A 14,453-nucleotide genomic window follows, 5' to 3' on the forward strand; every position below is an offset into this window, starting at 1 on the left:
GGATATTATTTTAAATATTTTTAGACATTTATTATTAAACCTTCGCGAAGAAATGTAGAATCACCATTACAGGTGATAGCTTGCTCAAAATCATTAATTAAATATAAAAGGTAGAAGTGAGGATTTTTTTTCATAATAGTAACTATAATAAGCTATAAATACATATGGTAGATAAGAATCCTAAAAGACCTCTAGCTGTTCAATGGGCAGCCACTTGGAGCTCTCCAGAGCATCATACAGACGGCGGTCGGCGTCGATGGCCTCTCGATTCATCTTGTCCACATCCAGGACGAACTTATGTTCGACCAGTCCGTACTCATCATCAGCTCCATTGGCGGCGGAAGCGGTCTGCTGCTGCTCGTACTGGGCGCTGCGTTGTGCGCTCCATGCCTCGGCGTGCTGGGCCAGAATCTGGGGATTGGAGTGCGACTGCGACATGGCCTGCTGGTAGTAGGCAGCCGCATCTGTGATCGAGGCACCGGCCTGCTCGTAGTAACCCTGCCAGGCCTGGTATCCCTGCCAATAGGTGCTGGTTGGGTCGTAGTACTGCGAATAGTCAGTACCACCTCCTGCGGTCGCACCGCTTCCAGTGCCACTATAGCCATAGTTCGTGTTTCCATCGGCCAAGGCATTACCCAATTCGGACTTTGGCTTGGGCACAGCATTGCAGATCTTAATAGGCTTGGTGCCCAGTCCGATATACCCATTCATATCGTATAGCGCTGACTTTTGCTCATCCTCGATGCCGAACCGCACAAAGCCGTAGCCCTTCGAGAAACCCAAACTGTCCAGAATCACCTTGGCGGTTTTGATCGATGTGAACTTGCTGGAAAACACCTTGTACAGCTGATAGTCGTCCACGTCGGAACTGAGGTCGCCCACCCAGACGCTGAACTCGCGCTCATTGCCGGGCAGCTTGTACGAGTTGCTGGCCGAGTTGAGCCGGAATCGCACGATGGGATTGGTGCCCGGAATGGGCTTTCCGTTCAGCTTGTGCATCGCGTCCAGCGCATGATCATCCGATATGAAATTGACGAAGCAGTAGCCGGCTGGTTCGCCGGTGTACTTGTTGCGCATCAGGCGTACCGTGGTGGGATCTTCGCCCATCTTCCGGAAAGCGGCGATTATGAAGTTCTCCGTCATGTAGGACTCCAGCTGAAACGGTCATATTGGGCGTTGAGGATCTTGTTACTGGTGAAATGCGCGTTGCTACTTACGCTTCCCATCCACAGTTGACAGTGTACGGACGCCATATTTGTTCAAAGTCGTGTTTAATTGAATACTTTCCAGAGACAAATGGTATTTACCAAACACAGTTAGCGATGGCAAATAAGTAAGCTGACCGTCAAGCATATATCGGTATTAATCGATACAGGCAAAACAAATGTCAGCCAAGACAACCACCTGGGTTGGTGTCTTTAATAAACGATTTATTAAGTGGTTCGAGTCTCTGGCGAGTTAGACGTTATTTTTGTTTGAGCTCAATAGTAATTTGTTTTTTAAAACAATAATACCAATATGTAATCCAAGGCTGTTTGACAACCCTGTATAGTAACGACATTTAAATAAACTTACTTCTTCATCATTTCAAAATCGAAGCAGCGTTGCCAAAATGCGTATCACTCTGTCTCGTTTGGCCAGCTTCACTCCAAAACTGAAGGAGCTGCGGATCATATTGGATCCCAAAGGAGCAGCCTCCAAGGGAGCCAGGTAAAATCTACGCCCGCCGTTATTACGTTATATAATTTGCTCAAGCAGCGTTCCTCTACAGGGAATACGTGGAAAGGTTCTATCCGAATCTGAAGAAAAGTAATCCCGACCTGCCGATCCTCGTGCGCGAATGCTCTGGCGTCCAGCCACGCCTCTACGCCCGCTATGGTGAGTGGATGAGCATGATGTGAGCAACAAGTTTCTCCAACATTGATTCCCATATCCGCAGGCAACGGCAAGGAGGTGTCCCTATCGCTGGCCAACCAGGCTGCTCCAGACATACACAAAAACCTGGAGGCAGTGGGAAAATAGAAGCTACGCTGCGAAACTATGTAGATTAGGCAGAAATAAAGGCGAAGCCAGATACTATATGCACAAATACGTGTATATGGGATAACACTTTACACTTAAATTCATTAGCTTGGTAGGTACATCAATTTCCAGTTATAGCAATAGCATCGCTCGGCTACAAAAAGTACATCAGCCATTAAGCTCAATCCGTGAAGGCGGGCAGGCCGAACTGCTCCGGCTTGAAGTCTGCCAAGGAGCCCAGCACCTGTGTGGCGTGCGAGGTCTTCTCCTGGGAAAGTCGTGGATCCGGCACCATCACTACCTGCATTCCGGCGCTGTTCGCCGCCGTCACTCCGTTTGGCGAGTCCTCGAACACCAGGCAGTCGGACGCTTTGGGCGGCACACCGAATCTGGCGGCGGCCACTAGGAAAATGTCGGGAGCAGGCTTGCCGTTGGCCACCTCCTTGTCCGTGGAGCCACAGACCTTGTGGTTAAATAGGCCGAACAGCTCCCGATGCTGGGACGTCTTCAGCTCGACCATGTCGGCGCCGGAGCTGGTGGCCAAGCAAAAGGGAACCTTGTTGGCGTGCAGGTGACGCAGCAGGCGCTCAGCACCTTGAAAAGGGAAGGGAGCACAAGATTAACAGCCGTCTTCGGTCACAGTGGGGTACTAATGGAAGCAGAGGTATTTATAGGGAGAAAAGCCGATTAGAGTTCTGGTCGTGGTGCTAACCTTCCAGCAGGGGAACGTTGTTGAGTCGCTCGTGGCACATTTGCGAGTACCGCTGGAGGAAGTCTTTGGTGGTGATGGGCAGCTGGCACTCGGTGATGGCAATCTCCGCCGAGCGCTGCTCCGTGGTGCCCATTACCCGGAAACGCACATCCACCGGATACGGACGGCCGAAGGAGGCGGCTATCTGCCGGGTGACCTCCTCGTATATCCTTTCCGTGTCTGAAACGTGACGGCAAATCGAGAACGGGGATTAGTACCTGGCATCAACTGGGCGTTCCGCATCAAAATCTCGGTGTTGGCGCGCTGCTGGCGAGCGTACTCCTCCCACGACATGGGCAGATCATAGTGCTCGACCATGAACCTGGCCAGCGGCTCCGTCTGCAGGCCCATGACCTGCTCCTTGACCTCAAAGGGGTATGCCTTGCCGTAGGGCTCGAGGATCATTTCGGTGGCCACCGTATAGAGGCGTTCGGTGTCTATTCGGCAAACAATTAACACAGAAAACAGACTCAAGCACGGCGGCACTCACCCAGCAACAGACCGTCCATATCAAAGACGCAGTGCGTCACCTTTCGCAGCACTTTGTTGGCCATCTCGCAGCACTTCTCCTCACTGGGCTCCCGATTATGTAATTATGAAGTCAACAAGTTCGTTTCGCGCCTGTAACATAGAGGTCATAATCAAGTTTATTTACATTTACAGGCGCATCCCCCGTCCACTTTGGCATATTCTGGACATCGAGCCCCTTGTTCGGTGGTGTCCTTGACCCAAGGTCGCCGCATCCCCCCACCCGCAGCAAGGTCAAAAATGGGGGTCGCCCTCATCCCTGTGGCCTTGACCTACACGTAATCTGCTTCCGCCTTTTGCAATGTCGCGCGTATCGCACTTTTCCGCCTCTTCCAAATTTTTCCGCGAGCTTTCTGCTGGGCGCTGTGTGACCGTAGCGACGAAGGCCCAGAAAGCCTAGTCGAGAATAGTGCTAAAAATGGAGCCTAACTGATAATCTACACCGACGAAGTTATGCTCTTTAAATAGGTCATTCGTAGTTACTACAAATTATTTTACATTTTTCCAATATTTCTGACAATCTTATCGACTTCTGCAATGTCTTGATAGCTTAACCAAATTTTAGCTAGATTGATTTGCTTTGCCACAAAAAACAATGACATTTACATAGAATGCATTATAAAAATGTAAGGTAATGTTGCGGCAGAAATATAATTCCAAAGTCTATATATAATTCTAAATCTGCGCCAAACGATTTGCAAATGAGACCCCAATATCTTACAGTAAACAGCACGTTTTGTAGGAATAGCAGATACTTGTTTTTCTTTTAAATTTATTAAAAAACAAATACATTTTTGATGGTCGAATGTAGTCCACTTGCTTTTTTCTGTAGAGGAGGAATCAATCTGCAAGAGAAACAATAGCAATTAGGCACTGCAATCGGAAGCTTCAGCTTTGAATAGATAAGATGGCTAGGCCTGGAACACAAACTCACCTTAACTTAGGCGCTCAGCAAGCACACACCGCCGGCCTTCTTGATCTTGTCCTCAGCCTTCTTGGAGAAGTACTTGGCCTTCACGATGACGGGGCGGGCGGGCAGGTGACCACGGCCCAGCAGCTTGTAGTAGCCCTGTGGAGAGAATGGAATACCAGTTAATACTATGGCTTACAGCAGGAGGTGGAAGAGTGCACATCCTCTGCAGAAACTGCTGGCTTTGATCTGAAAGGCTGTCCTCTACACGGTGAGAGCAATTGTACGGTCGCATTCTGTCCGCCCATCGCCTTGGGTGTCTCTTCATGTTGAAAGCAGCAGCAGTTCGGATGGCAGGGTGCTGAATATGGGCGAAACTTACGAATTTAACCAAGTCGATGACGGGAGCCTTGGTGCTCTTCTCCTTCTCCAGCTCGGCGAACTTCTCGGCTCCGACCAGGGACCAGAGTTTGTCCAGGTTGATCTCGGGCCTGAACTTGTGCTGGCGACGCAGATGGAAGTTCCTCATGCCGACCTTGCCGAAGTAACCAGGATGGTATTTGTCGAAGTTGATGCGGTGGTGGTGCATGCCACCAGCGTTACCGCGACCTCCGGGATGCTTGCGGTGCTTGCCGATACGGCCGTGACCGTGGCTCACATGACCACGCAGCTTCCTGGTCTTCTTCCGCTTGATATTCGACTGTAAAAGATAGCAGAACAGAAACGTGTTTTCATTATCCATTCCATTCCTCAATCATTTTCACCCACGTGCTGGAGGTTATGTTTACGTGCAGCATTCGCTCCAGTAGCTGTGCGCACTGCGCCATTGCAGTCAGTGGGCAAGCGAGCTGCGGCAGTCAATGTTAACTTTTCTTTTTATTCCGCATCGTTTACCTGCCCACAAACCACATTTTAGGTGCACCACATTTACCGACGTCCACTCACCATCTTTAAAATTGTAGGAAAGAAAGAAGCGAAGTTGGCTGCGGTTGTAGCAGTGTGACCGCCCCGCAGCGATAACAAAAAATACCATCCGACCTGAGACGAAATACCCTTAATGACCATTTTGGTGTCAAAAAATATCACGTACACACTATTCCAAATTAATGTTTAATTTCCTTTTATAAATGTTATTATTATATGTAATCTGTAATGGTGTTGCGTATTTTTGAATATTGAACGTTACTTTTACAACGCAAACATTAAATTTGTACACTTTTATAGCCGGATGCTATAGGCACATTTATTTATATATGGTTTGGTGCATACTATTTTACAAAGTGTTTTGAGTGTGAAAAAAGTTAACAAATTAAAGTTTTTGAATTATTGTGTTTTATGGTTTGTTAGAACCATAGTGCTTAGTTAGTGACAAAATAAAAGAACGGGCAAGCTTTGAAACTCGTAATGTAAATGGGACAGCGAAATTTATAATTACAAAGAAGCATTGAAAACAGCCTATAGTTTGGAACCTTAAGTTTGGGAAATATCGAATAATTTGGTTTAGAACACTGCTAAAGACAGGGCTGTAAAACGATCGGGCTGCCATGTTAAAATAACAGGTTATGTTAAGCTCACCGATTTCTGTTAATTGCCAAAAGTTCAAATATTTGCTATTGAATTTGGTTTGAATTTTTTTATTTAACAACCTAGATTTCCTCCACTAGACGGAATCGCTGATGCTGATTTTCGGGCACAACATTAAAGAACTTCTTATAGATGGTCTGGTCCTGACGGCCGGCGTAGTTTCGCTGAATCCAGGTGTGGTCCCAGTTGGGATCGATCGCCTCGCAGGTCACATAAACCTTGCCGTGCTCCATGGCGAACAGCGTTCCGTTGCGGCCAAAGCCCACCTTTTAATGGGAATAAGAATACGGATATTAGAGCCAGGAAAGCTCAGTCAACCACTACTTACATTCAGGCCTGGATGGAAGCGCGTGGTGAGCTGGGTGGCGAGTATGGTGCCCTCGGAGACATAGTGGCCATCCTGGACGCGCCATCCACGATGTTTGGGCCTCGCATGACCCTTCTTGTTCCTCGTACTTCCGCCGGTTTTCTTGCTGGCATTGCGCACGGTGGCTAAAGTGGATTGAATTGATTATAATCTGAAACTGGCTCGTGGGCAGCTCTTACTCATCAGCGGCTGGTCCGCCTTTAGGCACTGCATTGTCAGCTTTTGCATTATATTAAACGACATATTTGTGATTTTAGTCCAGTAACGAGGTTTGTTTATGCAATTCCAGATGGCGACCAGTGTGACCCCGAGTTTAGCTAGAGCAGCCCATTAACAGACTGTGGGCCATTGTTGCCAACTAGAGCTCTTAAAATATAGCTATAAAATGATATATCAAAAATAGCTACATATTTATTTTTGTATTTACCTGTATGTTTTATGCTTTAATTAACTATAGTATAAGCTATTAATTTAGCACACCTAGCTAAGTAGCTAATCACATGTAATATTCAAATATTATAAAATCATGTAATAGCTAAATAGGCATCACTGCTGCAAGCGGGTGACTGGAGTTTGGCACCTTCTGTGGTAGAGCAACACTTGCCGGTCATTGAAAATTTTAATTCTTCGTTCTTACGAGCCATTAGCATTAAGTTTAAAGTTTACCATTAGTATGACGACGTGGGGCAATATCTGCCGCATCTGCAGCAGCCCCGCAGACTACGAGATATTCGCTAAGATTCCCACGTACTTGCACGGCTCCACAAACGAGTTTCTCAACTGGCAAAAGCCCATAAACATTCTGCTGGAGGAGACGACGGGCCTTAAAGTAAGTGACTACATTGTCCAGTAACCTCTTGTATATAAGTGCCTCTTTCGCCTGACCGTAGAACTCAACCGACGACGGGCTGCCACGCAACATATGTGCTTCGTGCATCTCCTATCTCAAGCATGCCGTCACATTCCGGGAGCAGTGCATCAAGAACGCTCTGAGCCTGAAGCTGGCGGAGCTCTACCAGCAGAAGAGGGTCAACATTTCAGATGCGAACAAGATAGACAAGGAGAGCGCCCTGTTCACGGCGGAGGATCTGCGTTATGTGGAGCAGAGGCCTGTGCACAATCTTCTGCTGAACAACAGCACCAAACTGGACCCTTCCAAGGACAAAGTGCACAAGCGACTGCTCAATCAGGCGGCTCCCCAGCTGGACGGCAATGCCGAGCAGAGGATGCAGTACGTAAACGTGCTGTTCAACAAGCAGCAGTCCCACAGCCGCATGCCCAGGCACTCGCGGGATGGCGAGCTGCCAACGAGCAGTGGTCAGAATGACGATGAAGATGACGACTATGCGGTGGCTAGTTCCAGCGATGACAACGAGGAGGCGGCCCTGCTGCGCAAGCACAAGAACTGCTACAACTACACCGAGACCAACTTCGAGGAGGACGATCCCATGGAGCAGGACCAGTTGCAGCTGCGCGACATCAAGGTAAATATACCGGAGCCCATGTGGAAGGAACGCAAGTGCCCGGCATGCTTCAAGCGCTTCATGTTCGAGGACTCGCAGCAGTTGCATCTGGACAACTGCGTCGAGTTCCAGTTCGTCACGTTTGTGACGGAGATGACCAAGTTGCTGGAGATTAGGCGACAGAAAATGGTCTCGCCGCACGAGTTCATCCGTCGCATGATATTCGCTCTGCACAAGACCTGCACCTGGCTGCAGGAACATTCCATAGACTCGCTTCTGGCCGAGAAGCTCAATCAAGTAAGGGTGTCCAACGGTGAAAGGAGAGCTGAGCCAACAATTCCTATAGAAATACGCGATCCCCGCCCGGTGGAGGAACCACCTCTTTTCGACTTTGCCAGCGGAACGACGACTCCGATCACGGAGGAAAACAATGTGCTGTACGCCATTGAACGTACTGAGAGCCGCCATTCTCAGGGCACGCCCACGGTTAAGAAACCCATTCCAATTCGCGGAAGAGCCGCGGTGGGAATCGGCCTAGATAAGCATAGGGAGAGGGCTACGTTCCTCGAGAAACTGCAACGGGCTGCAGTCTCTCCAGGAACAGTTTCGCAAGGCCCAGCGCCCGTTTTCTCAGCTCGCTGCGGGCAGTGCAATTTAGTATTTGACTCGGTCTCCGAACTGGAGGTCCACAACCACAATGTCCATAGGGGCAATGAACTGAACGCCGACGACGAAGCCAAAAAGCGTCAAATAATCGCCCTCTTCGAGGATGATATATAGGTTTTCCAAAGTCCTTTTTTTATAGCAGGTGGCTTAATCAAACTAGTAATCAAGTTGGCCACGTTGTATCTCTATTTTATTGTTGTATTGTGTTTGTTTATTATTTATTTATTTAATTTATTCTGTTTCCATTGGTGATTTACATCTGCTTAGTGGTAATCCATGTTCACTGACATTCTCATGTACTCAAAGCTCATTATATTTATATTTACTCTAAGACCAATAAAGAGATTCCCAAGACTTATTCTTAACCAAAACCCCTATGCGTATATATGCAAGCTATCCAATAACAGGTTGGAATCGGCTACGTTTAATTGCAAATAGTTCTTGAGCAGCCGCATCGAGTCCAGGCTGAGATCTGGATCTCGCAGGACGAAGAGCTGGTTTAGGGTTTTAACAAGGTTCTGCGGGTCTGCCAGTGCTCCTATAAGACTTGGGTCACCTAGGGCAACCAGATTGGCCATTACGCGCACCCCGTAGATCAGGCTAAGACGGTCGGCTGGTGGCGCCAAGGTGGCTTCAAAGAAACGCACCAGATATTCGGCCTGTTGAGCACCTAGCTTGTGTTCCTGTTTCACGATTTCCAGTTGGTGCACTATGTACATGAAGTACTCGTTGCCGGGCTGATCGGGGATCTTCTCGGGCATATTTTGGGCAATATACCTTCGATCCTCGTCACTTACATGCTGCAGGCAGTGGGTGGCTACCAGGGAAAGGCAGATGGCCGTATCTTCTTGGCAGCCATTGGGATCACTGTAGAGCCTCCACAACTTGGGTAGTAGTTGCATTTGCAGCAGTACCCGGCCGGCCTTTTCGCACGTGCCCAGAATGTTGGCCAGTGTCCACAGGCAACTGCGCTTGAGGCGTTCGGCCTTGCCGTCGAGGTAGGTGACCATGTAGCTGCCCGCCAAAGTGACAATCTTATCGGAGACATGGGCCTCGCCCAGGGAAAGATTACACAAGCACTCTACAGCATCTGTCTGTCGCTGAATGTGGGGTCCTGCAAGTCAAGAACACTGTATATAAAGATACAACTGATAAAGATGAAATTATGGTTACCAGTCAGCTCCTTAACAAGGACCTGAATTGCGCCAGGAATAGCTGCAAATGCGTTGATGTTGTCGTTGCCCTGGAGGAACCCCAGTGACAAGCGGCACAGATCCTCGGAGGTGGCGTGCTTGCGCCGCTTGATCCTGCTGGCCATTCCAATAACGTCCTTGGTGCCCATCTCAAGGGCCGCCACTTCCTGCTTAACCTGTCCAAGTCCAATGCGCAAGGAGTCCTTCGCCTTCATGCGGCACTCAACGCGCTGATCCCTGGCATATCCCCGGATCTTGTTTCGGAGGAAAGTTCCCTCCGCTGTTGTGGTCAGAGAGTTCATTTTTTTAAATTTTAAGAAATCCTTAGCAAGTGAGCAACTAGCCGATACATCAATAACTATTTATCGATATCAAAAATGGTTAAAAGCACTTGCTCCATCAGCTGTTTAAGTTGTAAACAAATAAGGTAAGCTTATATTTCTGTTAATAATTTATTCGGAGTAAGTAATGCATATTTAATTTCAGGGCTATGGTGGCCTTGTGTCGCATTTGTAATCTGAACTCGGAATCGTGGATTAACATATTCAGTGGGACCCAGGAATCCGATTTCCCATATGTGGATGTGGTTTCTTTCTACACTGGCACAGAAGTTCAAAGAGGAGATCCATTTCCTGAAACCATTTGCATGATGTGTCTCGAGGATGCTCGAAAATCCTGGCAGGCCTACCGAAAACGTCTACAGAAACAGGAAGTTGTCTTTGAAATCTCAGCATTCCACAATGAGGAGCACCTTTCCGAAAAAGACCCATTAGGAACAGTCTTCGTCACTCCAGACCGCCAAATAAAGGAGGAGGATTTACTGGAGGAGGAAGTATTCAAGGTTCCGGACTGCGACCGAGAAGACTTAAGTTGTAAATCAATAGTTAAGGAGGAAGAAACCGAAGAAGTGGAATTACATTTTAACAAGGCTCCAACAGTCCACGTCCAAATAAAAAACGAACCAATTGAGGATGAATTGTTCGCCGAAGAAAACAGCCAAGCATCTGAAAGTAGTGTTAGTCCAACAGATTGCCTGATAAAAATCGAGCCAATTGAGGAAGAAATGTTTGAGGATGAAGCTTGCACGATAGGAGTTGAGCGACCCTACAATTGCAGTGATTGCCAAACGTATTTCAAGGAGGAATCTAGCCATAAGAAGCACATTGCGACCCACAAGCGACCACACAAGTGCTCCCACTGTCCGAAGTCCTTTCTCTCAACCTACGATCTTAAAAGGCATACCCGGATCCACACAGGAGAGCGGCCCTACTCCTGTGACCACTGTCCAAAGACCTTCTCGGACAAGACTACTTTGACGTCGCACGTGAGGACGCACAAGGGCGAACGGCCCTTCAAGTGCCCCGACTGCCCGATGTCCTTTTCGCAGCAGTGCAATCTTCAGAGGCACATCCGCTGTCACACGGGTGAACGACCTTTCGCGTGCCCCTACTGCCCCAAGTCCTTTACGCAACAGTCCAATCTGGGTCTGCACCTGCGAGCGCATTCCGGGGAACGCTTCGAGTGCTCTCTCTGCTCCAAATCCTTTGCTTATAATAACGATCTTAAGCGTCACTTACGCACTCATTCCGAGGAAAAAGTCCAGTGCTCCTTCTGCCCAAAATTGTTCGCAACCAGAGGAACTTTGGCTAAACATCTGAAAAAAATACACGAAAATGTATAAGCTATTAGAAAAATAAATGAAAATATTTCGTGTTCCGAAAATTAAGTTATTTAAATATCCTTCAACAGGTAAAGGATATGTGCATATATCGATATCCGATAATCGTTATCCAACCACCACCTTGGGCTGACCACAGGGTGACTCTAGCAGTTGTGTTTCTTTCAGCTGTTGAATATGGTAAACAGAAAAATTTGGTATTTGTTTTGAAAGCTACAACCGATTTGGATAAGTTAACAGTATTTCACTTTAGGAAAAACAGGACATGTCGCATTTGCACGAAAAGATCGAACTTTGTGATAAACATATTCGATGGGCCATCGGAAAGCGGCCTTTCCAATGTGGATGTGGTCTCCCACTACACTGGCCTAGACGTTCAACGGGGCGACTCCCTCCCTGAAACAGTTTGCTCGCTGTGCCTCGTGGATGCGCGGATTGCCTTCAGATCTAAGCCGTCCTGCCCGGAAAGTGACCAGCTAGATATCCGAGCCACGGAAGACAATCTAGACGAGTTAGGGGCGAATACAGAGAAGGAGATCCTCAAAATCGCAGAGCTCTGCGACGAAAGCGCAATAAAGAAAGAAGCTCTCGAGATACCGGAATACCAAGTAAAGCAGGAACGACTTGAGGATTCAGAATGCATATTACCAGACTACTCCCGTACAACTCCTTTTCAAATTAAGGAGGAGCAAATCGAATGTGAATTGCTCCATGATGAAGTATCTTCTAGCTATAGCAATACATTGTACGATGAAGTAATACGGCAAACAGATAGTAAGACAACATTCCTCGGTGATAGTAGGACTCATGAGTCGTTCTCGGCTAGAAATACCTTGACATCGCAGGGAATGCCCCACAAGGCGGATACTTCTTTTAAGTATCAGAAACGCTCTGCCCGGAAAATATTCTTCAGGTGCTCCTTCTGCATGAAGTGCTTTAAGCAGCAGTCCGATTTGGACCTGCACATGCTGAGTCACTCTGGGGAACGCTTCAGTTGCTCTGTTTGCTCCGAGTCGTTCGCCTTTAACAACGATCTCCAACGACACATGCGAACCCACAATACGAATTTAATCAAGTGTCCCAAGTGCCCAAGACTGTTTCAACATAAAACTGGTCTTAAAAATCACCTCCTTAAACACGGATTTAAATTTCATAGTCCCTAAAAGTACATGCAATTAATATAACTACAAGTACATCATAAGAAAAACAGTCATTTTATATTATATATTATAATCTTCGTTTTTTGCTTTATTCTACTGTAAAATAAAATTCGTTTAAATATTTTTCAAAATTTTACATATGTAAACATCGGTAACAGGTGTCAGAAAAACAGGGTGTTCAGTGCCTAACGAAACTTGAAAAGTGCTGATCACAACATTGTTGCGGTCAAAATACTTTAGTTTCCATGTAATTGAGGAGATATGTCGTGTTTGCCTGGAAAGGCCCAATGGCTTGGTAAACATCTTTGGCGCCAGATAAAAGATCAAAGTTTCCATAGCCGAGATGATCGCCCTGTGCAGCGGTCTTCCAGTAAGTCGAGGTGATCTGTATCCGACATGATTTGTCCGTCGTGTTTGGAGGATGCGAATAACGCTTTTTCGATTCGGCAAACCTGTGAAAGGAGCTAACAGTTCTACTGCCAGGTCAGGGACGAAGGAATTGAGGAGGCCCTTTGCGCCTTGATTGAAGAAGAGGACTGGGAGTTTTGGGAATGCCCAAATAAGTTTAGACGTAAGGATCTGCTCAAGATCTTAAACATCAGATCTTTAACCTTCTTAAATATCACACATTAAATTAATAAAATTAATCAAATAGGGAAATACATAAATATTTTGAATTTCGAACATCGATAATAAATCGATATGGTCCAGAGCACAGGGTGCCCAGTGTACTGCACACATTGTAAACAATGTGAACTCTTAGTTTATTTTGTTTAATAGTGGGATCAAATCAATGAAATTGCCTTTGAATTAAATAGATTACACGGAAAGGATTCCTAAATTATTAATGATTGCTCTCATAACCATAAAGTGTCATACAAGCGAAACTGCTTAAGTAGTTAAACAGGTGAGTAGTTTTGAGTTTGCTGTTTAAAAGTCAGCTTAATAGCTTTAGTTTCTTACAGGGATAATGGCGAAAATATGTCGTGTTTGCCTGGATAGTTCCGGTAGATTTATCAATATATTTGACGCCAGAGGAAAGACCAAAACTTCCATTGCCGAGATGATCGCACAGTGCACTGGGTTTGAGGTCAAACGTGGCGATTTGTTGTCGGAGATGATATGTCCACCGTGCTTGGAGGATGCGAAAAGCGCGTATTTGATAAGGCAAAGCTGCGAGAAAAGCCACCAGTTCTACTGCCGAGTTCGGGATGAAGGTATGGAGGAGGCATTATGCGCCTTGCTCGAAGAAGAGGACTGGGAGATTTCGGAAGACGAAGATGCGTGGATTGGATCTGCATCCGATGATGACGACGATGGAAAAGTCGACAGCATGGAGATAGTATTCGAATGTCGCGAATGCCCCAAGAGATACAAGCGAAGGGGATCGTGGATGAGGCACATGAGAACGCACATGGACGGACAATCCTTTCCCTGTCCCTACTGCATGCAGAACTTTAGATTTAGGATAACTCTCAAGGCGCATATGAAAACCCACAATTCAGCAAAACCCTACGAGTGCTCCCACTGCTCGAAGACCTTTGCGCAGCAGTCCACCTTGCAGTCGCATGAACGAACACACACTGGCGAGCGGCCATACAAGTGTTCGCAGTGCTCCACAACCTTCATTAAATCCTCAGATCTCCAGCGTCACATCCGCACACATGCCGGTGAAAGACCCTTCAAGTGTTCCAAGTGCACGAAAACATTTACGAGGAAATTTCACCTTCAAAACCATCTCCGTTCTCACACTGGGGAACGACCATTCAAGTGTTCCCACTGCTTGAAGGCCTTTGCTCTTAACCAGCACCTCAAGGTACATATTCGCCTTCACTCACCAGATCGTCCATTTCGCTGCTCCAACTGTCCCAAGACATTCCGACTGAGCAGCACCCTTAGGGAGCACAATCTCGTACACAGTTCTGAAAGGACCTTTAAGTGTCCTCACTGTTCCAGGTCCTTTAAGCAGAGAAAAACACTTGCTAGACATATTAACGGGGTACACAAATGACCTCTACGATTTTCTTAGATGATAAAATACAATTACATATTCGTTGGTATTGTAAGACCAAGGTATAAAACTAGTTTGTAAGGAATATACGTCTTTTGATATTTTTATGATGGATTAAAA

General features: G+C 46.8%; 10 protein-coding genes across 13 annotated transcripts; 5 read left to right on the forward strand and 5 right to left on the reverse strand.

Moving 5' to 3' along the window:
• Positions 1-28: 28 nt before the first annotated feature.
• LOC6541569 (tRNA selenocysteine 1-associated protein 1) lies at positions 29-1,359 on the reverse strand. Its single transcript, XM_001968641.3, has 2 exons — positions 1,218-1,359; positions 29-1,155 (listed from the first exon to the last, which is right to left on the reverse strand). Exons 1-2 carry the CDS (start codon positions 1,251-1,253, stop codon positions 181-183), a joined length of 1,011 nt encoding a protein of 336 aa, XP_001968677.1. The 5' UTR covers positions 1,254-1,359; the 3' UTR covers positions 29-180.
• A 137-nt stretch (positions 1,360-1,496) lies between these two features.
• LOC6541363 (NADH dehydrogenase [ubiquinone] 1 alpha subcomplex subunit 2) lies at positions 1,497-2,109 on the forward strand. Its single transcript, XM_001968642.3, has 3 exons — positions 1,497-1,710; positions 1,772-1,878; positions 1,940-2,109. The coding sequence occupies exons 1-3, from the start codon at positions 1,613-1,615 to the stop codon at positions 2,020-2,022; spliced, it is 288 nt and encodes a 95-aa protein (XP_001968678.1). The 5' UTR covers positions 1,497-1,612; the 3' UTR covers positions 2,023-2,109.
• On the reverse strand, positions 2,075-3,703 carry LOC6542226 (probable pseudouridine-5'-phosphatase). Of its 2 annotated transcripts, none has more exons than XM_001968643.3 (4): positions 3,578-3,703; positions 3,264-3,394; positions 2,735-2,953; positions 2,075-2,616 (listed from the first exon to the last, which is right to left on the reverse strand). In XM_001968643.3, exons 2-4 carry the CDS (start codon positions 3,325-3,327, stop codon positions 2,204-2,206), a joined length of 696 nt encoding a protein of 231 aa, XP_001968679.2. In that variant the 5' UTR covers positions 3,328-3,394; positions 3,578-3,703; the 3' UTR covers positions 2,075-2,203. The 2 variants fall into 2 exon arrangements, with proteins under 2 accessions (XP_001968679.2, XP_015015136.1); XM_015159650.2 differs by lacking the exon at positions 2,735-2,953 and adding an exon at positions 2,992-3,210 and having other exon boundaries at positions 3,578-3,701.
• Positions 3,704-4,035: 332 nt separating this feature from the next.
• On the reverse strand, positions 4,036-5,250 carry LOC6541746 (60S ribosomal protein L27a). The gene is made up of 4 exons (XM_026979549.1): positions 5,157-5,250; positions 4,594-4,911; positions 4,236-4,370; positions 4,036-4,146 (listed from the first exon to the last, which is right to left on the reverse strand). The coding sequence occupies exons 1-3, from the start codon at positions 5,157-5,159 to the stop codon at positions 4,242-4,244; spliced, it is 450 nt and encodes a 149-aa protein (XP_026835350.1). The 5' UTR covers positions 5,160-5,250; the 3' UTR covers positions 4,036-4,146; positions 4,236-4,241.
• A 567-nt stretch (positions 5,251-5,817) lies between these two features.
• Positions 5,818-6,498, reverse strand: LOC6543491 (39S ribosomal protein L27, mitochondrial). Its single transcript, XM_001968645.3, has 3 exons — positions 6,342-6,498; positions 6,124-6,287; positions 5,818-6,061 (listed from the first exon to the last, which is right to left on the reverse strand). Exons 1-3 carry the CDS (start codon positions 6,403-6,405, stop codon positions 5,858-5,860), a joined length of 432 nt encoding a protein of 143 aa, XP_001968681.2. The 5' UTR covers positions 6,406-6,498; the 3' UTR covers positions 5,818-5,857.
• A 93-nt stretch (positions 6,499-6,591) lies between these two features.
• LOC6543352 lies at positions 6,592-8,593 on the forward strand. Its single transcript, XM_001968646.3, has 2 exons — positions 6,592-6,991; positions 7,053-8,593. Exons 1-2 carry the CDS (start codon positions 6,836-6,838, stop codon positions 8,403-8,405), a joined length of 1,509 nt encoding a protein of 502 aa, XP_001968682.1. The 5' UTR covers positions 6,592-6,835; the 3' UTR covers positions 8,406-8,593.
• LOC6543458 lies at positions 8,510-9,867 on the reverse strand. Its single transcript, XM_026979548.1, has 2 exons — positions 9,465-9,867; positions 8,510-9,405 (listed from the first exon to the last, which is right to left on the reverse strand). The coding sequence occupies exons 1-2, from the start codon at positions 9,784-9,786 to the stop codon at positions 8,666-8,668; spliced, it is 1,062 nt and encodes a 353-aa protein (XP_026835349.1). The 5' UTR covers positions 9,787-9,867; the 3' UTR covers positions 8,510-8,665.
• On the forward strand, positions 9,847-11,165 carry LOC113564056 (zinc finger protein 771-like). The gene is made up of 2 exons (XM_026978435.1): positions 9,847-9,911; positions 9,971-11,165. The coding sequence occupies exons 1-2, from the start codon at positions 9,862-9,864 to the stop codon at positions 11,163-11,165; spliced, it is 1,245 nt and encodes a 414-aa protein (XP_026834236.1). The 5' UTR covers positions 9,847-9,861.
• Positions 11,166-11,219: 54 nt separating this feature from the next.
• LOC113564144 (zinc finger protein Xfin-like) lies at positions 11,220-12,366 on the forward strand. Of its 3 annotated transcripts, none has more exons than XM_026979544.1 (2): positions 11,220-11,342; positions 11,403-12,366. In XM_026979544.1, the coding sequence occupies exons 1-2, from the start codon at positions 11,243-11,245 to the stop codon at positions 12,323-12,325; spliced, it is 1,023 nt and encodes a 340-aa protein (XP_026835345.1). In that variant the 5' UTR covers positions 11,220-11,242; the 3' UTR covers positions 12,326-12,366. The 3 variants fall into 3 exon arrangements, with proteins under 3 accessions (XP_026835345.1, XP_026835347.1, XP_026835346.1); XM_026979546.1 differs by having other exon boundaries at positions 11,284-11,359; positions 11,416-12,366; XM_026979545.1 differs by having other exon boundaries at positions 11,292-11,342; positions 11,396-12,366.
• A 656-nt stretch (positions 12,367-13,022) lies between these two features.
• On the forward strand, positions 13,023-14,441 carry LOC6543446 (zinc finger protein 525). The gene is made up of 2 exons (XM_001968648.3): positions 13,023-13,229; positions 13,288-14,441. The coding sequence occupies exon 2, from the start codon at positions 13,293-13,295 to the stop codon at positions 14,331-14,333; it is 1,041 nt and encodes a 346-aa protein (XP_001968684.2). The 5' UTR covers positions 13,023-13,229; positions 13,288-13,292; the 3' UTR covers positions 14,334-14,441.
• The last annotated feature ends 12 nt before the right edge of the window (positions 14,442-14,453 follow it).

The sequence above is a fragment of the Drosophila erecta genome, unplaced genomic scaffold (genome assembly GCF_003286155.1).
Source record: "Drosophila erecta strain 14021-0224.00,06,07 unplaced genomic scaffold, DereRS2 tig00000055-arrow-pilon, whole genome shotgun sequence".
Classification (NCBI taxonomy): Eukaryota; Metazoa; Arthropoda; class Insecta; order Diptera; family Drosophilidae; genus Drosophila; species Drosophila erecta.